A 22,961-nucleotide genomic window follows, 5' to 3' on the forward strand; every position below is an offset into this window, starting at 1 on the left:
TTTTTTTGGAGACAGGGTTTCTCTGTATAGCTCTGGCTGGCCTGGAACTCACTTTGTAGACTAGGCTAGCCTCGAACTCAGAAATACAGACAGGAAATTTTTAACATTGTAATTTACATTTTAAATTTTAATAATTTAAATTTTAAATTAACTGAAGATTCATATTACAGCACCTAAAGTGAATTATAGTAAATACTGAACAAAGAGATAAAGTATATGTGAAAATGTACAAACCAATGTGGCAAATATTCAGTTAAATTAAGGGCTAATCATGTACACATTTGTGTTATAATCTTATTTCTGTTTGAAATTGTCACAATAAAAAAATTAAAAATCTAAGAATCCTGAAGCTTTGATTTTAACTAATTCCTATTTATTGAAAATAAGAATTTAAATAACAATTTTTTTCAACTAGCCAGAAAAAAAGGGGGGTGGTGTTTAACAAAAAAACAAAAAATAGTCTCAGTTGCTAGCATAAATGTGAGAAATACACTTCCACATTCCAACTCAAAATACACAGACAAGAGTGACCAAAAATTTTAGTCCACTGTAAGCCTACCATGAGCTACATCTAAGAATTTCTCTTAAAAATATAGTGCAAAAGCCAGCAGTAAAGACACACATCTTTAATCCCAGCACTTGAAAAGTAGAGGCAGGTGACCTCCTCTATGAGTGTGAGGCAGGACTGCTCTGTAGAGCGAGTTCTAGGACAGCCAGAGCTACAGGGTTTTGAAACCCTGTCTGGAAAAACCAAAACCAAAACCAAAACCAAAACCAAAAGCAAAACCAAACAAAACAATAACAACAAAAAGAACCCTAGTGCAAGCTAAAGGAAACCTGTAGATAGGAGGCCATTCAGCAGGAGCGAGGGCTAGCACTCAGTTGGTAGGGTGCTTGCTTGAATGCATTGGGCAGAGTTCAGTACCAGGAACCATAAAAATGAGGAGTGGGGCAGGCCTATTCATTACAATGTTGCATGATAATTAATCAGAGCCAGCAACTAAATAGACAGTTATGAAGAATGACTAGATAAAGCAGCATACAACAGAGAAAATTAGGAATATCGTAGTTTTAGAACTTATAGAAGAACAGTTATAAATTCAAGGTACCCATGTTATACTAGACGGAGGGCCCTTTACAAGGCAGTATTTGTATTGTTTCCCTCCTGTTAAGAAAAACAACTGAAAGAGGGAGCAAGAGACAGGAGGGAAAAGAAAGGGGGGCGGAGGCGAAAGAGAGATATCAGTGGCTGTGCTGAGATCCAAGGCAATTTTCTTTATGCATTTGCCTTCTGAGTCTTCAACAGTGATAAAAACTATCATAAGAAAAAAGTTCCTCAAATAGTAACTAAATGACTTTCCGAGTTTTCCTACAAACTGTGTGTGCCATGCTTCAGTTGCCAGCCCAGACCTGAAACTCCACAGAGAGCTCACATCCTCCCTGCTGTGCTTGGTGGCCCCTGCCACATCAGAAATGGAATCGCTCTAGACCCCTGTTCCTAAAGATGACACATCTCACACACTCCACACTCTGGAGGTACTGGTCTCATCCTGCCCTGTCACATCTCATCTGTCCTGTGTGTGTGTGTGTGTGTGTGTGTGTGTGTGTGTGTGTGTGTGTGTGTGTGTGTGTGAGTGAGTGTGTGTGTGTGTCTCCACCTTTGTTCTGCGACTGTGCACTCAGGGCATGTACACTGTGGCCATATTCACACACCCAGCCCCCGCCGTTATCAAAGGTTGATTAGGCTCTGCACCCTTGGGCGTGCCTCAATCCTGCAACTGGGAAGCAGAAACAAGTAGATCTTGTCGAGTTCAAGGTCAACCTGATCTACGTAGTGAGTTCCAGGATCCCCAGGGCTACTAAGGAGAGAGACCAGGTCTCAAAAATAACAAACAAACCAACAAAGAGACCAGGCACTTTCATCAAAAACCCTTTCAAAGTACCCCTGACCAGCTGGCTGCCCACTGCTCCTGCAAACGCCACCGGAATCAGAGATCTCTGAAACCATCTCTCTCACGGACCCCAGGCCCAGCCTCCTTGTCTTTGCAGTACTCGGAAAGCCTTCAGTGGTTTCTACCTACCTACAGACATGGCAGGCTTGCGAGGATGCTCACCCAGAGCCTTCTATCACATCCTGCTGTGCACAGCACCCTCCCTGACAGTCCCGTCCCATCTCCAGGCTTCCACGCAGTCCTCGTCGCTCTCCCACTGCCCCAGAAGCTTCCCCATGCTCTCCCCACCAGCTTCTCCCTCCACACAATGGAATCCTTGGAGCGGGTTTACTCAGTCTCTCCTTGTGGCACTCCTGCAATACCGACCTGCACTAACTCAACCTGAGCTCCCGAGACAGCTTTTATTTACTCTCCGTCCTCTTTGCTCGCCCCACTTGTAACAGAGCATCCCTGCCCTTGATTTCAATCACAAATCCCTTTAAATGAACGTGAAGCTTCAGCAAATTTACTAGGTAGAAAATCTTCGCCACATTGAGGTTAGGACCATCTGGAGTTCAGCTTCCACATCCAGCTAAAACACTGGCGAGCATTTTCCCAAGAACAGCCTTCAAAGTGGACGCCACCATTTTAGCCAGGCGTGTTGCAAACCAAGAACCAACATTCCAATCATTCTCTATTCATTCTACAGATAAAGGTAGTTCCCTCCATACACAGGGTACACTCCACTTGGCACATACTACTACCTTCCTTTGTCTGGAACAAAATTCATTCCCGTCTCTACCTGATAAACACCTATTCTTTTTCCATTTCAGCTCAAACTCCCTTTCTGCACCTTTCCATAGAAAGACGTAATTGGTCTCCAATAATCTCCCTACACGTCAATGTTATGTCATACTTACCAACCGTATCATGGCTCTGTTTTCTTACTTACAGACAGAGAAATGTTTCAGGGCAGAAGTCATGGTTTAGCTATCCTTATTAGATACCCAACATCTAAGAGAACTTTAAAGTCGGGTGAGCAGGAGACTGAGTCTCCTTTTCAAAAGCATGCAGTTAAGAATCCAGAAGGGGGTGCCCTCTTCAGTCTCTAGGTGACTGTGCCCATCTGCTCAGCTTCATGGCTCTCGGACCTCCGGAGCGGCCACCTCCCCCATGACCCAGACACCTAGTACCAAAGACTCCTTTCATCCCTCCCTAGCTGCAGAAGAATCCTTCCTTCTGCCTCATTCTTCAGAGAGCTGGCTGGCCTATTTCACATGGAGTTTTTAATGAGAGAGAAAAATCAAGTTACATTAACGAACAGGAAACAACAGCGGAGACAGGTTTGCAGACTGGTGACTGTTCGTGCCTACTTAGCAGGCCCCTCTGCGTGTCTCAGTCTCCTTTCATCCCTTAGCCACAACCATCACCTATGCTAGACAGTAAACAAGAGAGCCTCCACACGCTGAGGCGGAGTAGATTTAGGTTGGTCCCACACTATCCGGGCCTGGTGAGGTCACCAGACCCTGTGCCAGATCCAGATCCTTTCTACAAACTGCTGATTCAGCTTCCTTCATGTACCCACCTCCTCCCCCGCATCACCTCAGACTCCAAGCCATAAAAAAAAAAAAAAAAAAAAAAACTCTCTCAAAAGTCACGTAGTCCCCTATTTAGTGCCAAAGATTCTGAGCCAGGCTTTGAGGTCACCCACACAGAAACACCACCAGCGGCTGTTCAGAGACCCACACCAAGTTCCTACTCTCGCTGGGCTTCCTTGTGCCAAATGGAGCCATCTCTCCAGCCCCAAAACAGTAACTTAAGGAAGACATAAATAGCCTCCATTTTCTTGATTTCAGTCATTGGGGACCCATTTCTACTTTACAGTATTCTGTTTTGGCCCTTCTTAGTTAAAAGGGAATTGGAAAAGTGTGTGTGTGTGTGTGTGTGTGTAGTCCAAGCATCCTTACAAATTGAACCCGCTTTCATCCTCTGCAAACTTCCTCCTATATCACCTCTTGGGATCTTTGTCTTTCCTGCTTTTGTTCTTGTTTTATGCATTATGAGCACATCTCTGTGCCTACATGAGTTTCTGTGCAGCCCACGCCCTCAATGGCCAGAGAACTTCAGAGAGTTACAGGCAGTGTTGTGTGGCCTGATAAGCCTGGTGAGAACCGAACCTGGGTCCTCTGAAAAAACCCCTAACCCTCCTAAGGACTGAGCCAGCTCTTCAGTCTGTCTTCCCCATATTTGCATCGTTTACATATAAGCACAAGCACATTAATGACTCAGCCTGAAGCAGGCCAGGGGCTGGGCAGTGCACACCAGCCAATGTACTGAATCTCTAGAATTTCTCCTAACTTTTCATTAGGAAAATATTCAACGTACTAAGTAGACAAATAAAAGTGTACTAAGGCTAATATTGCATTTCCTAATTTTAAATATTTTTCATAATACTACCTATCTCCTCCTCCCCCGAATCAGATTTTTTTTTTTTTAGCCTACAGCACCCGGTATTCCCAGGCGTCCTCCCATCCAAGTACTAACCAGGCCTCACCCTGCTTAGCTTCCGATATCAGACGAGATCGGGCGCCTTCAGGGTGCTATGACTGTAGACCCCCAAATCAGATTTTAAGGCAGATTCTACTATCATACTATCATCTATAAATGCTCCAGTGTACCCCTCCAAAAGACGGCACTTCCATCTTGTCTTTTGAGACGGAGTCTCTATTATATAAAACTGGCTGTTCTGGAACTTACTGGCGAGCACTTTCCCTCAGAACAGCCTTCAAAGAGAACTCCAATGTCTTAGCCAGGCGTGTTGCAAACCAAGTACCAACATCCCAACCATTCTCTAACCATTCTAACATGGACCACTAAACTTCCTCTTGTTCTCTCTACACACCTATTCACTTTGATTTGCATGAGCTGTCTTTAAGATGTATAGAGAATGCCCACATAGTTTGTTTCGACTGTCTTTTAAAAACAGGCCTTTTCTCTTTTTTTTTTTTTGACTATGTTGAGTCACAAAAAAAAAAAAAAAAAAAAAAAAGGTTTGAGACCAGAAGACTTTAGGTTTTTGTTGTACTAACTGTTCCCTGTCCAGAACCACAGAGTTGGAAGTGTACAAGAAATCAAAGAACTAAGTTCTTAGAGTACCTGGAGCATCCCAAGTGTCTTTGATCATCCAGGGATACCCAAAGATGGGGATAATGATTAGAAGAAAACAATGGGCTTCTTCTATCTTAGCAGGGAGGACAGTCCTTTCTGGCAGAATAGAGAATTTACCAGGATGCTGGCACAGAACCTAAACCTTCCTAGGAGAAAAGCTACCACTCTAGACCTTCAGAGACCAGTCCTCAAGGGGAAATGAGTCACCATTCAATCCTCCAAGTCCTTTTCAGTTGAACTGCATGACGTGAAAGAAATAGAAGTCATCCATATCCCCATCACCAGAAATCACCTACATGGTTCCCATATATTTTTTTAAAAACAAAAGTATAAAGGATCCCTTTCATGACTCCTACATTAAGATACTTTAGGGTATGTTTTTAAATTTTTCAACAATGAAATAAAGAGCTGTTTGAAATAATCTTCTAAAGTTATAGAACACAAACCAAATAAGAAACAAAATAGATTCCTTTATACTGACCTTCAAAAATATTGCTTTAAGCTCAGCTGGATCTGCTCTCTTGGTTAAAGCCACCTATAAATAAACAGAAAAATGTTTATATTATTAGAACAAAGCGGAGAAATCAAGCTAGCAGGAGGGAAAATAAACTTTGGGTTAGAAATTAGTACATTTCATTTTTTTTTTTTTTTAACTTAAAGTACCAAACTGCTCCAGTATGTAAACCCATCCCGAGATTCTAGGGCAGACTCCAAGTGACTTCTAAAATGACAACAGTCTGTGTGAGAAACCAGAAACGCTTTAATATCTAGTATTCGATGTATGAAAAGCAGGGGGAAGGTTGAAACAGATTAGTGAACACCTGGCTTTTTAAACCACACCCAAGAGTAACTCATACCTTCTCGTGGGAATACTAAATATTAAGTACAACCTGTTTGCCAATCCTGCATAGGAGCACATTTCTTAAAAGTCAGTGAACTAGTAAATCATATGAAGGGCCCAGGGAGAACTGCTTCCCACAGCTCCACCATGAGCAGCACGTACCCCCACCGACCGAGACACGCCAAGGAACTCCCCCACCTCTCCCCAGCATCAATAAATCATAAGTCTCCAAAGGTGTGACTATTATTCTTCACATTCTAGAAACTCAAGGGACCGTGGTTACCTTCCACCAGTAAAACTTGACAGATTAGCTCAGAATAGGTGTTGTGCTTAATTCTCCAGGCCACAAAGTCCAAAAACATCACTGGGGGGAAAAAAGCAAGACAAACTTGAACATGACTGCCCCAGGCCAACACAAAAGAACCCTTATGCAGAAGCAAACAGTGGGCTTATTCACTGCCCATCACCCAGTCCTGCTGGCAAAAGTGGTCAGAAGACGCAGTTCTCAGCAAGCCCAGTGTCACCCCATGATACAAGCAAGGCGGGGGTCCTGGAACCACCCCAACCCTGGAACCATGTCTCTATCCATGAGGAGATTTATGCAAATTGTTGTAAATCCTTTCTGTGTGCTTGCAAAGGCTCTTCTGAGATCTTTAGACAATGGCTTTTCTGTCCTTCAATATGAAACTACGAGAGCTTGTTAGCCCACCACGACTAGGAATATATTTATTAACTAGTCGCTGGAACGCGAGGTAGCCTCTGTGAAGGCTGCTGATTGGTCACCTTGTTTTGCTCCCTCTGATAGACTCTTTCCTGCTGACTATCTGTCACTATCAGTGCCTTAAACACTGAATTAGCTGATGTCCTTCGCTGTTCAGTATCAGAGGGAATCTAAGACCACTAACCAGCCCAGTCAGGATTAATGAGACTCCTGACCACTAGTCAACACAGTCATGATTAATGACACTGTAGACCTCCAGGTTTTAGAGAGGAAGCTAAAATGAACATCCCTTAAAAAAAGGCATCACCAAAGTGCCTCTGCCTCCACTGGCAGAGCGAGGCCTTCCTCCCGCCTTAGTAAAAATCCTACACCCTTTGACAGGTCATTTACTAGGCATAGGAAGAGGGGCTGCACATATGTTAGCCTAAGTTCCTAGGGTTTTTTTTCTTCGAAAGGTAAAGAGATTTTCTACAGAATGAGCTATGCTTGCTCCATGCGAACACATACTCCCACACCTGCTTAGGTCAGTATGCTACACAATTTGTATGAACAATACCAGACACTGCTATTTAGCATGTCCCTCCTTGGCCCAAGTTCTCACCACACCACAGTCTCCTGCTCCCCAAGCACACAAGTCATTCAATGCCCCTAGCCAGAGCTGGAACATCTTTGAGAGAAAAAGCAAACACTTCCCTCGAAGGGTCTAGGCACAGAAGAGCACAAAGGGAAAAGTCCCGGGGGGGGGGGTGCAATGCTTCAAGTGTATGCCACCAAGAATGGACCCCACAGTTTACAAAACATGGCCAGGTCCTCACAGCAACTCTGAAAGTCAGGACACATACTATTTCCCCATTTTACAGAAGGGAAAAATCAAGGCTCAAAAGCAGTCACGTACCTCCATTCCCTAAGTCAGAAGAAAAGCCGGATTCCCCCTGGCATTTGAGTTTTCTCCGTCTCAAATCTCCCATCCCCCCACATCACAGGCTTACAGAAAATATACGGCACAAGAGTCAACATCAACACTCTATATGAATTTGCCTGGCAAGGTGGTATATACCTGAAATCCCAGAACTGCAGAAACTGAGGCAGAAGGATCCAGAGTTTGAGACTAGGCCAGGTTACTAGTAAGATCCATTCTCAAATAAACCCAACCAGTGAAAAAGAAGAGGGTTTTAGTATCAAGACTGTCCTTGAGCAGAAGGGAGAACTAGGAGAGAGGAAGGGAAGTTGAGGCTCTTAAAGACACTCACCAAAGCCCCTACCAAACTCCCCAAGGCCATCCTAACACACGGGTCCATCCCTAGCTCTCCTAGCCCGTGTAACACAACTCTTGCCAACAGCCCCAAGGCTGCAGGGGGAGTTAGGGGATAATAATCACATAGGAATTTGCCTAAGACTGAGAGCCACTCATACACATCTTAGGCATAGAGAATTATGGCACCAGGAGATGGCTTCCTAGAAATTCCTATCATCAGTCCTCGATCCATCTACTGCCCACTCAGGAAATGGTATGTAACTATTTGGAATTTCCATTTTGGCTTCCACTCACAGCCCATGTCGTCCTCAGCAGTGGAAGGACAATCACAGTGGCGACTGCAAAAAGTTGCAGAGAGCTATGATGTCCTGAAGGTGGACTGAGATAAGAGTCTAGCTGGTGGCAAAAGCAACACCCAAGAAGATACATGCTGAGGAAAGTGGGCCAAAGAAATGGAGCTGTGCTCTTTTTTTTTTTTTTTTTGGTTTTTTGAGACAGGGTTTCTCTGTGTAGCCCTGGCTATCCTCCTGGAACTCACTCTGTAGACCAGGCTGGCCTCGAATTCAGAAACCTGCCTGCCCCTGCCTCGGGAGTGATGGAATTAAAGGTGTGTGTCACCACGCCCGGCGGAGCTGTGCTTTTTAAGCCAACACAGAGCTGTACGCATGCTTTATAGCTGAGGAGCCTGGCGTTATTAGACCTAGCTTATTCTTGGACTACAGAAGAGCCATCAAGCTTTAGATAGTTTCCAAATGTACATACACACATGGGTGTATATCTTAGATAATACCATGTAAATATGTACACGTACTGGTCATTCAATGACTTAATGTCATCATTACTTATTCTTCATCATCTGTACTTAAAGACCAGAGTACAATACAGTCTAACTTTGAAACAAAAGCTGCACTGTGCCTTAAATAAATGAAGTAATTGGTTTCCAAATCGACAAAGGAAGAGATTCTTTGCAAGTGACTATGAAATTATCACTTGGTATTTAAATCAACACAATAGAGAATTTTGTCCTCAGTCAGGTAACACACTGCAGTAATTCCAAACTTATGAGAAAATGAAGCAAGGAGCTGCATGTCTGTTACCCCCACACACTGGGAAACATCTAATTTGAGTGAAAATTTCAGGTATATTCCATAAGTCCATGATACTAGATAGTAAAATCAGAGAATCATGAAATATGGATTTTACTTTAACAAGATAAATGCTAGTTATAGCCATATGTGGCAGTCATCAACAGCTGTCTGAGAAATATACACAAACTAGGGCTGAGAAACATACACAAACTAATTTAAGAAGCTAAAAACCAGTAAGATAATAACCCAACTTTAGTAACTAGCTTTTTTCATAAAGGGAATAAAAATATAACAGAACAGGAAGAACCAGAAAGGTGTCTTTCAGAACAAATAAATACACTCTAACACGAGTTAGGGTTGCCAACTGCAGGGGAAAGATTCCTACGCATAGAAGTAATTTTTTTTTTTTTCAGTCAGCTTGCTTACCCTGGCCACAGTACCAGGCTCATTACTTTCACAAATTGCAGCAGCACACACTTATGCATTCAAAATAGTAGGTGTGACAGATGGCAGTAGGGACAAATAAGAAATCCAACATAACTGGGTACCATCATCCCAGCCCTAGGGAAGATCCTAGACAGGAAGATTCTCCTCGACATTTAGCAAGCTTGTTTGGGACCGTCTTGAGACGGAGGAGACCTTGTCTTAGGAGGGAAAGGAAGAAAAGGCAGCGGGAGAAATAAAATTGGGTCACTCCTCTCTGGAAGTTCTGAAGATGTGAGACCCAGCTGGATCTCCCTGGGGGCTTCCGCAGACCATGCCAGCCTCTACGAAGAACTTAAGGGACTCCTCAACTGACAAAGAGTCTTGATGATGGGGCTGGAGTTCGATTCCCAGCACCCACACGGTGGCTCACAACCATCTGTAATGGGATTCGATGTCCTCCTCTGGTGTGTCTGAAGACAGCTACAGGGTACTCACATACATAAAATAAATAAATCTTTTTTTTAAAAAAAAAAAAAGTCTTGATAAGTAAGATGTGTGTGAGATCTACACTAGTGGCTCCCTTCAGGTCCATGCTTTCAAAATACTGAGCTGAGCTGGGCACGTGCGTTCACATGCACATCCCCACATGCAGATGCACACATACGTGTAATGAAAATATCTGTGAAAAAAAAAAAATGAAGGGAGCACTCAAAACCCAAAAGAGCTACCTAGGGCCTGAGTTCTGAATCTCTGCCATGGATACATTATAGTTTAAATACAAAATGCCTCTGATAGGCTCGTGTGTTTGAAGACTTGATCCCAGGTAGAGGTCTGGGGGCAGGGGTCTAGTTGGAGGAAGTGGTCACTCATAGGGAAGGATCTGAAGGTTACAGCCTGGCCCTGCCTCCTGTCTAGGGTTTGCTCTTTGACAAGGGCAAGCTCCCACCTCTACAGCCAAGAGCCCCTCCGGCTGCCACAGCTTTCCCACCATGGAATCTACTCCTTTTAACAATGAACTAAAACAACTACTCCCTCCCTTGTGGGCTTAGGCTGCTGATTTTGAGTGTGTGTCTGTGTGTGCGAGCGTGTGTGTGTGTGTGTGTGTGTGTGTGTGTGTGTGTGTGTGTGTGTGTGTTGAGCTATTATTATCTGCTACAGTCAATTGAAATAAAACCAAAATTTTCATAAGACAGAAAGTGTTCCCTCCCTTTAGCTGCTTTAACCACATAATTTATGGTAGTGATAAGAAAAGTAACAAATACAACATGAAGCTATAAAAATGGCAGCTACAGCCTATCTTTTAAGAGATCGCAATGGGTCGGTGGGCAGAGCCCCTGGCTGAAAGCCAACTGCAGTATCACCATCAGCACAGGCCCCCTTCCCTAACTCACTTTCCTAGTGAGTGAGCACCTGAACTCACTCACAACACTGGCGGGATTGCTCACCCAAAGATTGCCTGATGTAATGACTGTGTATCTTTGATATAAAAACCAGAAAAGGTGACTCATCAAAAGCAGGCCACCATGTGTATGCGTGAAAGCCAGCGTGCGGTGGTTAAGAATAAAAGAGCCAGGACAACCAGTGCTACACAGTCCTTGTCCCTGAGGAACCAAGTGTAAGAGGACCTAAATCCTGAAGCAAAACTGCTCCTGGGTATTGCTTAGCAACTCAGCAGCTCCAACCCACATTCTCTCTCCATCTTCCTGTATGGCAGAGCACATAGTTAAAATTCCATTTCTCAGAATCCTTTGCAGCTATATGGCCCAGGGACTATCGATCAGGAGAAATGTGGTAGCATTTACAAAGAAAAGATTTGGAGGCTGTGGACCACACTCCTGCTGCTTCTGCTAGCAGACACCTTTGCTGAAAGTATCCTGTTCTTTTTCAGTGACACTGTCCCGCCCTCCCACATCGTTCATAGCATAACCTCCAAAACACCCTTGACTTGGCAGCAGACATCCTGACTGCATAGGAGGCCACTGCTCCCTTGGTGGTCTGGTGTGCTGTGAGGCTCTGGAGTCATTCCTAAGAGCTCAACCTCAAGTCTGTTTCTTTACCCACCCAACAAATTCTATAACCCATTTAATAGCCTTCAATAAATCTCCCTCTGCTGAAACCAGCTAGTGAGGACTCAGTTTTCTGCAAGTCAACCTGGACTGATACAATCAGCTATTGCAAAAGGAAGTTTGGAATTCCCGGAAACCACAGTTACCATTGCCTTGAGGGGGGAGAGAAAGGAGAGAGAGAGAGAGAGAGAGAGAGAGAGAGAGAGAGAGAGAGAGAGAGAGGGCGCATCTCATCAAATTGACAAAATCCATTTTTTTACTGAGGTCACCAAATCAGTCACTCAAGCCTTATGTTAAGTTTCCTTAGGTTCTCTTAGTGAAGAGCTGTAATTATACAGGAAGCTACTGAAATATAAATCAGTACACAGACAAAATGCCCGGCTAAGCATTCTTCCAACCACACACTTGTGGGTAATCAACCTTCGATGTCCCTATCACTCAAGGACTCACTTCTAAAGCATCCCAGGGCTGGGCAGGTCACTTCAGGCATGCTGGCTAGAGACGCTTATCAGACCAACTCAGTAACATATTGTTCTGCCACAGACGCCCATTAAACAACTCTAAAACCATCAAGATTAAAAATCTGGCATTAAGAAGCAGATTGTAGCAGTTAAGCAATCGATGGTGTCTTACGCTCTGGGTTCTGCCATGCCAACGCTCAGTTCTGTTACTGTCGTCACCCTCAAGCTAGCATGCCAGTAAATGTTCCCAGGAGAAAAAAACTGACAAGAGATACTAAGAACCTTTTCTAAAATACACACTTTTCTATCTACGTGCTTCTATCTGCGTGCTCTTGCCTTATAGAAAAACCAGGAGCTGCTGCCACTGCCTGGGGTCCATGGACAAAGTTTACAAGAAAATCTTGGGACCCAGCCACACCTAATGACCTTGACCATATCAGTTATCATCTCTGAGTCTTAAATCTGCACTTACAAAATGATAAGAAAAACCTACCTTCTATCTTTCGTATTGGTATCTGACAGCCAATTAGAATGAAGGAAAAACATCCTCAAAACCTTCAACCGTTAATTAAAATTGGCTATCCCCAAATCAAACAAATAGGCTGATAATGAGATTACAGGACACTTCTACTCCCAAATACAAATGAAAGGTGAGAGGGTCCAAAATACTGAACTCAGAACTAGGTAACAAAAGATAACATGCTACGAAGAAAAATGGTTTGCATATAATGCTTTTGGAGGACTAGAAGCATAGCTCCATTGATACACTATGTTACTATCAAACACAAAAGATTGGGCTTTTTGTTTCCAGCACTGCATAGACCAAGCATAGTGGTTCACACCTATATCCCTAGAACTGAGAAGATAGGATCCTTCAGCTATGTGAGTTCAAGGCTAATCTGGACTACATGAGACCTTGTCACAAAAGACAGAGAGAGACAGAGAGATGGAGACAAAGAGAGAGGGAGGGATTGAGTGGGGAAGGAAGAAAGGAATGAAGGAATGAATGAAGAAAAAATACTGTGCAGTGCCTGCTGTGTCATGAGGAAAGCTGGAGAATCAGCCAAAACCAAAGAGCCACCAACAATACCCTCAGATGCCTAGAATGGCTTGGTAAGAAGCCAATATAACACTCAAAGCAAGTCAACAACATCAGGCTGGGACAACCTAAACAATTACTCCAGACACTGTCAGCTTATCTGCAGGTGGTAGAGAGCATCTACTAGACCCCAGCTGTCATGAACATGGTAACTAGTAACGCTCCACTGGCTCACTTAGGCCCTTCTCTCACCTATAAACCCAGGATCATTCCAAGCCTACTGCCAGGCACTGCCAGAACCTTCTCCAAGGGAGAATGACATACTTAGTGGTGAGTGGCCGGCATGTATTGGATGAGGACACACAGTGTACCGGAAGCAGAAGGTACTGACTGGACCGTTTAGCTTTAGCCATAGCAAGATGCTGGCAGCTCTTCCACAGCCAGCCTAGTACTCGATGCTTCAAAGCAGATCTCACTTCACAGCACTTGTGCTCTCTAAGGTGAAAAGCCATCCATTCATCTGTTTTCCAGAGGAAGAAACGGGTCTTTCGGATTCTGAAATGGATAGCTCTACATTACCAAATCAGAACGGAGCCCAGAATCAGGTCGTCCAGATATTCATTTTAACACCTGAGAGATGTGGGAGGAGTAGTCCAAGCCCTTCAGTGAATCATGCACCGGATAACCCTGGGCATGCCATGTTAAGTCTTTGTCTCATGGTCTGCCTAACGAAGAATATTACTCTCCAGGATGATAAGGTGAAGTTAGTCTCAATTTTTTAAAAGCATAGAGATCACGGTATAATTAGGAACCAGCTGCAATTGTAATTATCCCTCCCAATATAATTTGTTACCTATTAGCAAGTGTCAAATTACCACTGCTCCTTAAATGAATAAAACCTGATTGCGCCGTCCTGAAGACGGGAATGCATATTCCTGTTGGGGAACAAGGCAGCAGAAAAGCATAGACCACGTTTCGAAAGTACTGAAAGGCCCTACTTAAGCTATCACAAGTTACTAGAGCCCCGACAACCAGTCAAACACAAAGGGGCCAGTAGAGAAACGGCGTCCACTAAGCAACACATTCTCTGTTCAAAATTCTACTGGGCACCAACATCTTCTAAATGCAGCAGAGGCAAAAACCCAGATGGAAACAAAACCAAGGGACATTCAAACAGGCAAGACCCCATCCAGCGAACGACACCTTCCTACACAGCTGAGCACTCCACCACCCTCTGGCATACCCCAGGGAAGGTTGATGGCACTCCAAGCAACTTTTCCAGCTCCGAGGCCACAGCTGATGCTCCCACAAAACTTACAATGCCCTTAGTGTTCTTCTAAGCTTTGCAAACATGAACACAATGGAGCTTCCTAACTGCTCCCCAAACAGGTGAAATTATGTACCTTTTGTAGATAAAGAAATTAAAATGTTGATGTAGATAGATAGATATAGAGGATATAGATATAGAGGATATAGATATAGATGGTATAGATATAGTGTGTGTGTGCTTGCATTGTAGGTCGTTTTATGTCAACCTGACACGAGCCAAAGTCATATGAAAAGAGAATACCTCAGGTGAGAAAATGCCTTCCTAACATCTGGCTGTAAGGCAATTTCTTGACTAGTGATTGATGGGGAGAGTCCAGCCACTGTTGGAGGTGCCATCCCTGGGCTATCAGCTCTTAGGTTCTGTAAGAAAGCAGGCTGAGCAAGTCATGGGGAGCAAGCCAGTAAGCAGCATCCCTCCATGATCTGCATCAGTTCCTGCCTCCAGGTTCCTGCCCTGTTTGAATTCCTACCCTGACATCCTGTGATGATAAACAACAATATGGAAGTGTAAGTTGAATAAACCCTTTCTTTTCCAACCTGCTTTTTTGGTTATGGTGTTTTGTTGCAGCAAAAGAAATCCTAAGACGCATAGTAGAGTAACTGGATGGGATGTCCCATCGCATATGGCAGAGTCTTAATAAGCACACAATCCAAGGTTTTCAGATACATAGAACCAGCATGAGATGAAGAAAGCAAGAGAACTAGGTTCAAAACAAAGTTTCACTTATATGGCAATTTAATAACTGCTGAACACAAAAGGGAAGTGGTAAGATGCATACAAGACTGGTCAGTTATAGATACTCAATTACTGTAAAGTAATTCAGGTGTTGAAATGACATCGTGAATCCTCCTGCTTTTAAGAAATATTACTTAGGGCTTGGTAAGTTCAAAGCCAGACTGGTCTACATAGTGAATCCCAGGCCAGCTAGGGCTGCATACATAATGAGTCCTTGTCTTAAAAAAAAGAAAGAAAGGAAAGAAAGAAAGAAAGAAAGAAAGAAAGAAAGAAAGAAAGAAAGAAAGAAAGAAAGAAAGAAAGAAAGAAAGAAAGAGAGAAAGGAAGGCAGACTAGGAAAGGGAGAGGAGGGGAACGGAGGGGAGGGAAGGGGGGTGGTCCTATAGGGACTAGAGACACTCAGCAGTTAAGGGCACTGGCTGCTCTTCCAGAGCATTAAGTCTGATTCCCAGCATGCAAAGGACAGCTCACAACCTGTGACTCCAGCTAGGCCAGCGCAGTGAGTTCCAGAATGCAGCAAGGCCCTGTCTCAAGGAAAAGAATGGAAAGGGAAAAGGGAAAGGAAGAAAGGAAGGAGAGGGGGGGAGGCGAGGAAAGGAATCGAAAGAAGGAAAAGCAAAGAATAAATAAATAGACAGAAAGCTTGTTTTGGTGTAGTTCAGTAGTAGAGTGCACGCCTTACACTACAAAGGCAAATTGAGACAAAAGAAAAGGGAAGAGGAGTAAAAGAAAAGACAGGTGAAAGGGGAGGAGGGGAGAAAGATTTCCAGGTACAGATACATCTAAGTAAAGTGCTTACCTGAGGGTCAGATCCAAGCCTGAGAACGGTAGGAATAAACTACTGGCTGTAGACTGACAGGTCTTACTGACTCAGGCATAAGAGTTCATGGTACTATTGCACGGTTGCAGATTATGGGAAATACCTACAAGGAGAATTCTAAACAATGTTGTTTTCCTTTCATAAACAGAGTCAAATGTCTCTTCCTCCAGGGAGACTTCCTGCCTCGCCAGAGTCTCCTCCTTAGGTGCTTCCTGGACTTTTCTTATGGTCTCTGCAAGGGCAGGTGTAAAACTCTCTTTCACTACCAAGCAGCAGGAACTCTGGTTTGTTTGTTGTTTGTTTGTTTGTTTGTTTGTTTCCCCTCACCTGTTAAAAGGGAGAAAGAAAGAGAACAAAGACTGCAGGGAAATGCAGAGTCGGGGACAGAGGTAGCTGTGCTTGGCTTTGCAGCCACCTTATCCTTCCAAAGTCAGAACAGCCCACCTGAATGGATCGGCACCAGGTAACTGAGCAGGGGAGACTACAAAAGCTTTCTCTGAACCAGAAGATTTGATCCAAATGGCAGCAGGTCACACTGTTGACCACAGGGCACCAGTGATGACTCGTGAACTCTCGCAGTGAAACGACCCCAGCTGAATGAGAGAAAGAGATTGAAAAAGGCACTAGAAAAACGCACGGGTGTTCATAGCTTCTGTAATCTTAAGTCTGGTTTTAAACAGGGCACAAATGAGAATCCATACAGGAAAAACCAACATGAGGAGTGTATGAACCAGTTAAACATCAAACAGCAGAGGGGACAAAAACAAGATTCAAACAGGGCAAACGGGCAAGGTTCTTGATTTAACTGTCCTCCGGGAACAAATCAATGTGGAAGGCAAATGACCCGGGAGAAAAAAAATCAGGCTAAAGGTCTCCGTTCAAGTTGCTGATGAGACCAAATCTGTCCATGAGCCACACTGGACAGAGAACCTGACGCTGAGTTTGGTAAAAGAAGGTGGAATCCTTCAACTCAGAGGAAAAATAAGGATCATGTGAATGCTTAGAAGTGAATGCATCTCTGGTTGATGGGCACAGCAGTCGAAGAAGAGATCTGAGGGGCTAGGAGGTCGGGGAGGGGGCGTGGCCCAGACGATGAGGTGTTTAACAGGCAAGCTTGAGAATCTGAGATCCCATCCCCAGCACCCACATAAAATGCCAAGTGAGGCCGCACATGTATGCAGTTTCAGCACGCAGACGCACACATAGGTGGATCCTGCAGTTTGCTGGCCCGACAGCCTGACTGAATAGGAGATCTCAGGTTCAGCAAAGAACGTATCTGTTTTCTGAGAATAACTGAGAAAGATTACCTTCTGGCCTCCACAAATTAATAATTAATTAATTAACTAATTCATTAAGATTTTTAAAAAACTGAATATGAAAACAAGAGACAGAAACTGTGCAGACAGCTTAGGGAAGGGTCCCCATAGGCAGCAATTCTGAGTCCATCTGATTCTCCAGCTATGAGTGTTGGGTCTGCAGTCTGCTTTCTCATCTCCTCGGGCCACCATGCCTGAAGGAGGTAACTGATGATTCAGAGAAACTACCGGACTAGACGGCTCAGCAGGCAGAAGGAAATACTGGCTAGAATCAAACTATCATCTCTTGGGAGGACAAAGTAGGTTTGCTATGACGCTCAGTCGGTTGGGGATGCACTTACACAGGCCATCCGGACTGATCTGGGGCTAGGTGCCCCGGCCAGAGGTAACTGGCCTTTGGGAAAAGATTAAGGGGCATTCCTGGAGGATTAAGGGAAGTTGCTGGTGAACTCAACAGCCTAAAGAGATCTGGTTTTCTTGTGATTAGAAAACTTTAGGCTTATTTACCCAGCCAAAGTCCTTCAGTTTAGGACGATGTCAGCAGCACTGTGGTTTGAGGGGGAAGAGGGGCTTTGGACTTGACAGCTATATATGTGGGTGTGATTGAAACCCAAACACAGACACTAATCCCTTCTGGTGAACAGCTTTGGGACCAGGTGTCTAGACTGTTATGACCGAAATGGATTACATCTATCTCTTTCTTTCAGCCCATCTCTTAGATTCGTAGTAACTAGTAGAGTTACTACTTCAGAATAAAGAATGTCACAGGAGCCTTGACCAGGGCTCTGATGTGCACTCCTGGGGAAAGATGTATCTTCCTGCTCAGAAGAATGCAATCTGTCTCTCACATGGGGTAGACGCCTAACATTCTAAACTAGCCAATACAAAAGAGTACATCCAACTGGGCCCAATCACCAGGCCAAGCAACCACACCTTAGAAAGGCCAATTCACTATAAGTCAAAGTCATGGGAAGAATAATTATCCCTCTGATGAGATAATATATCTTTCCTTCCAAAAATTCCCACCCTCACAGCAGCCATATACCACGCCATGCAGCTGGAGCACACAAGCCAGTTTTTCTCAACTATTCACACCAGCGTAAGTTTCCCTTTTGCTTTGCTCTCAGAGTCTGGCCATGGCCTGGCTATGCTTTCCAGACACTCTGGAATTTCTCTCTTTTCCTCTAAATCTCCCTCCTTGCTACACCTCACTCTTGCCCCGTGGCCGTCTGCCTCAGGACTCTATTGCTGACCTCTGACCCCAACTCAAAAGGCATGGATTGCTTGCTTCTTTCTCATCTTCCTTACCTCGGTGGCTTCTGAGAGTTATAGCTTACCTGGTCTGGGATTTTTCTCTTAAATTCCAATAATAGTTGCCCTCAAGTCAATTCTTACAAGACTAAAAACCCAAAGGGAACCCCAGTTTTCCTATCAATTCCCTAAGTGGGGCTCTCCAAAATTTCCAGTAACAGTAGCACTAAGCCTCAAGCCACCTGACGACCCAGTATACTTGGAAGTGGCCTCAAGTGTTGTTGGGGACTTGCTGACAACTGTTCCTGACAGTGACACCAAACTTTCACAATCAAAAGGGAGTGTTTGTCAAGGCTTCACCTTTGGAAGAAGCCTTTCTGTGTTCACAGGGTACTCATCTCCCTTAGGACAGTCTCAACTCCTCCATGATAAGGTTAAAAGCTTGCTCTCCACCCTGCTTTCTCTTGAATATCATTCATGCACAGTTAGAGAAATTCCAAAAGATTCTTATTTTGTTTAAAGATGGAGGGGACTAGATGGAAGTGTCATTAAACAGTGAAGAAGTTCCCAACAAGCGATATATACACAGCAGAAAACCTTGCCCTACTCACTTTGCCAAGGGTTGGTGTGTCAAAGCAATGTGTAAATCAATGAACGATGCATGAAAATGTCATGTGTCAGATGTTTTGACAGACATCAGGGTCAAGAGAAGAAGGTCCTTGTCACAGGAGCTTAAAATGTAACAAGAAACAAAACAACAAAGACCATGAGCACCCGTTTCCTTAGAACCTTAACAAGACAGTCTCACCGAAGGCAACTTGAATATGAGTCATTTCTGCCATGAGCTAAACTATGTCTCCCTAAATCCTAACCCTAATCCCAGCACCTCAGAAAAATGACTTGTAAACGAAGGTCTGTAATGAGGTTATTCAATGGATACAATAAAGATATTCTCATGACTAGAAGTTATACTTTTACCTCTATCTAGCTCCTCAACAAGGCCCATGATTAAATACTCAGTAAAACCTTTTAATAAACCCCAATAATAAAAAAAAAAAGAAGGAAGAGGGAGGAAGGGAGGGATGAAGGTAAGGAGTGAAAGAGGGAAGGAGGGAAGGCGAGAGGATGAGTGGGCTGGACATTAAAATATAACCAAGCATGGGAGCACATGAAGATAGAGGAAGACAACCGACTTCCAGCCAAGGAGAGAGCCCATAGGGATGGCCAACCTTGCCTGGATCATGATAACAGACTGTTAGCACTCCAAATAATTGTGAAAATTAATTCCAACTCTTTAATCTGACTGGTCTTTGGCATGTTGTTATGGGAGCCCTAGCAAATGAACATACGCCAACAAATACACAGTTGTTCCAACTGAGCCAACTCTTGCTTCATTCACGGATTTTGCAACCATCAAGCACCGCATTTGCTCATCTCTCTTTGGGAGTCTCCTTTTCTTCAGCCTTTTGCACTCATAATCCATTTTTGTGAAGTTCGATGGAAGAACTTTAAAGATCTTCTTGGACACTTCCCATTGCACCACTTCAGTAGATACAAAATGTTAGCTTCTCACACACTTAGGACCACTAGGTTGAAATATAACTCCCCCTTGTAAAGGTCCTTTGCTCCTCTCGTAAGAAGTAAGCCATGTACCAGGTAACACTTTGAGAAGAAGGGAATTCTAGCAATCATTCACCAAAACTTTTTAGTATCTGTAGATAATCCTTACCTGAGTCAATTATTTGCAAATTACAGAATGGTTCTTCTCTTGTTTTCTAATTCTAAAATCTTCTTTTACATTTTCCTAGGTGATATATTTTGGCCAACAGAACTAGGAGCCATACAACAAAATAAAAAACCTGTATTTTTCTCCTCTGTCTCAATTTGACTCCCTTTGGGAAGTAGTAATCATCCACGATGGACTAATAGAATTCTTCTTTATCCAATATGCTCTGTCTGTTTCTACCTGATTTGGTTTTGTTTTGGTAATCTAGCACATTCCGTTAAAGGTACCACTTTTCAGGGAACAATTCCATGTCATTAGCATATTCAAATGTTAGAATCTACCAGCTCTATCTTATCACAAACTACACCCATTGGTTAATACTCATCTTGTCTGTAATAGCCACTATGTACATACATATGAATAAGTCTGAGTACTTAAAGAAAGAAAACTAGCTTTCATACTCCCTGCTGAGCATGGAGTTAATATTCAAATTTAGTAATCAGCCATTAACACACAGCAGATAAACCTGGATCACAATATCTGAACCCACTCATCAAACATAACCTCCAGACAGACAAGAATCATAGGCCGGGTGAGTCCCTCCCTGCACTTGGTGGGAGGGAGCGCTTGGTATCATCTAACCTGCTAGGCAAACTAAATGCAGAACCCTAATTTGATCAAGTTTTTTGAACTGTTGACTTCAGAAAACATCAAGGATAAGAAGCATAAAAGGGATGCCTGGAGTCAATAAACTAGAAGTCATGGGTAGGTGCAGGAAAAATAAAATTTTCCTCATGAAATAAATATCAAAGAAACAACAAAAAAAGAAGGGATAGTCTAAAGACTGACAAAACTTGAAAGACTATCTATAAACTACAATAAGTAAGCAAAACAAACTTAGCACAAAAATACAACTCTGAAGACAGGGTTAATTCTGAGTGAAAACAGGCACAGTAAGGAAACCAAAATAGCTGCTGCACGGGTTAAAAAGGAAAACGTTCATTCCAAACTGCCATTGGCTATCTTCTAGGAAAGATGGAGGGAAGAAGTTTCGTTGATTCCAGCACTGCAGAGGCAGAGCCAGGCAGATCTCTGAAAGCTAAAAGCCAGACTGGTCTATAGAGTAAGTTCCAGGACAGCCAGCTGTATGTAAAAGGACCTTGTCTCAAAGTAAAGATGATGGATGGATGGATGGATGGATGGATGGATGGATGGATTGATGGATGGATGATGTCTTAGGGTTTTACTGCTGTGAACAGACTCCATGATCAAGGCAACTCTTATTAAGGACAACATTTAACTGGGACTGGCTTACAGGTTCAGAGGTTCATTTCAGTCCATTATCATCAAGGTGGAAGCATTGCAGACATGGGGCTGGAGGAGCTGAGAGTTCCACCTCTTGTTCCAAAGGCAGCTAGGAGAAGACCGTCTTCCAGGAAGCTAGAATGAAGGTCTTAAAGTTCACGCCCACAGGGACACACTTCCTCCAACAAGGCCACACCTACTCCAACAAGGCCACACCTCCAAATAGTGCCACTCCCGGGGCTTAAGCATATACAAAGCACCACAGAATGATGTCAGCTCTAGAGTCAAGCTGCCTGTGTTCCAACCATGACTCAGCCATTTACAGGCTGTGTGACCCTGGAGAGGATAATCTCTACCTCATGAAATTTAACTATTCTGTATCATATAAGTTTCCCCAGCTAAATAGAGATAATAACAGCAGAACCTATGCCTACTGTGTGGATTAAATTACATGATTTATAGTGCTTATTGATGCACCTCACTGCACTGTGTTATGAAAGTGATATAACATAGACATCACATTCATATCATCTTTCAGGGACTCAACTTTCTAACCTGCCAAATGACACTAGCTGTGCCTTCCCTGTTTGTTGCAGGGTGAATGGAAAGATCAAACACTGGAGCTTGTGTCTTTGCTGACCCTAGGCTCTAAGGTCATCTTGAAAATAAGCCAAGCCAAGTGTCCCTTCCCTTACTCCGAACAAATAGCACTTAGAACAGGGCTGGCAAACAGTAGGTACCAGCTACAGACACTTCTGAATGCAGTTTTAAAACTGTTAAGTGCGGTCCCTATGCACATACTGTTGTTACCATCATGGCAGCATCAACCAATCTCTGAGGATGACCCTGGGAACTGTGAGAAGAATGGAAAGGAAGAAGACAAAGGCAGTGTGGTGACTGCGTAACTGAGAAAAATAAAAAACGACTTGGATGGAAAAGGACGTCTCACTCCAGGACAGGACATGGGTTTAACTGACACACGCAAATGCCTGCAGATAGCCTCCCAGGGCTCCCCAAAAGAAATAAGACAGCAGGAAGAAAATGAGAAACACGTAGAAGATGTACTCAGCTCTGAACAAGAATGGGCAGCAGAAACCAAAATCGCTTTTCCACGAGTTAAAAAGCTTATTTCATGAAATTGAAGAAGATCTCAGAAAATGGAAAGATCTCCCATGTTCATGGATCGGCAGGATTAACGTAGTCAAAATGGCCATTCTGCCAAAAGCAATCTACAGATTCAATGCAATCCCCAACAAAATTCCAACTCAAGCCCACCGTGGTGGCACATGCCTTTAATCCCAGCACTCGGGAGGCAGAGGCAGGTGGATTTCTGAGTCCGAGGCCAGCCAAGGCTACACAGAGAAACCCTGTCTCGAAAAAAACAAAAACAAACAAACAAACAAAAAAAACAAAATAAAACTCCAACACAATTCTTTCCTGAGTTAGAAAGGGAATTTGCAAATTCATCTGGAATAATAAAAA

General features: G+C 43.6%; 1 protein-coding gene and 1 pseudogene across 2 annotated transcripts in view; both read right to left on the minus strand.

Moving 5' to 3' along the window:
• Slc25a13 (solute carrier family 25 member 13) overlaps positions 1-22,961 on the minus strand; it is a 179,779-nt gene that overhangs the window by 145,852 nt on the left and 10,966 nt on the right. For both annotated transcript variants that reach the window (XM_021189155.2, XM_021189161.2), the window contains exon 2: positions 5,581-5,634. In XM_021189155.2, coding sequence (XP_021044814.1) covers positions 5,581-5,634 — 54 coding nt within the window. The remainder of the gene's footprint in view (positions 1-5,580; positions 5,635-22,961) is intronic.
• Positions 4,427-4,545, minus strand: LOC115063572 (annotated as a pseudogene).

The sequence above is a fragment of the Mus pahari genome, chromosome 2, assembly GCF_900095145.1.
Source record: "Mus pahari chromosome 2, PAHARI_EIJ_v1.1, whole genome shotgun sequence".
Lineage (NCBI taxonomy): Eukaryota > Metazoa > Chordata > Mammalia > Rodentia > Muridae > Mus > Mus pahari.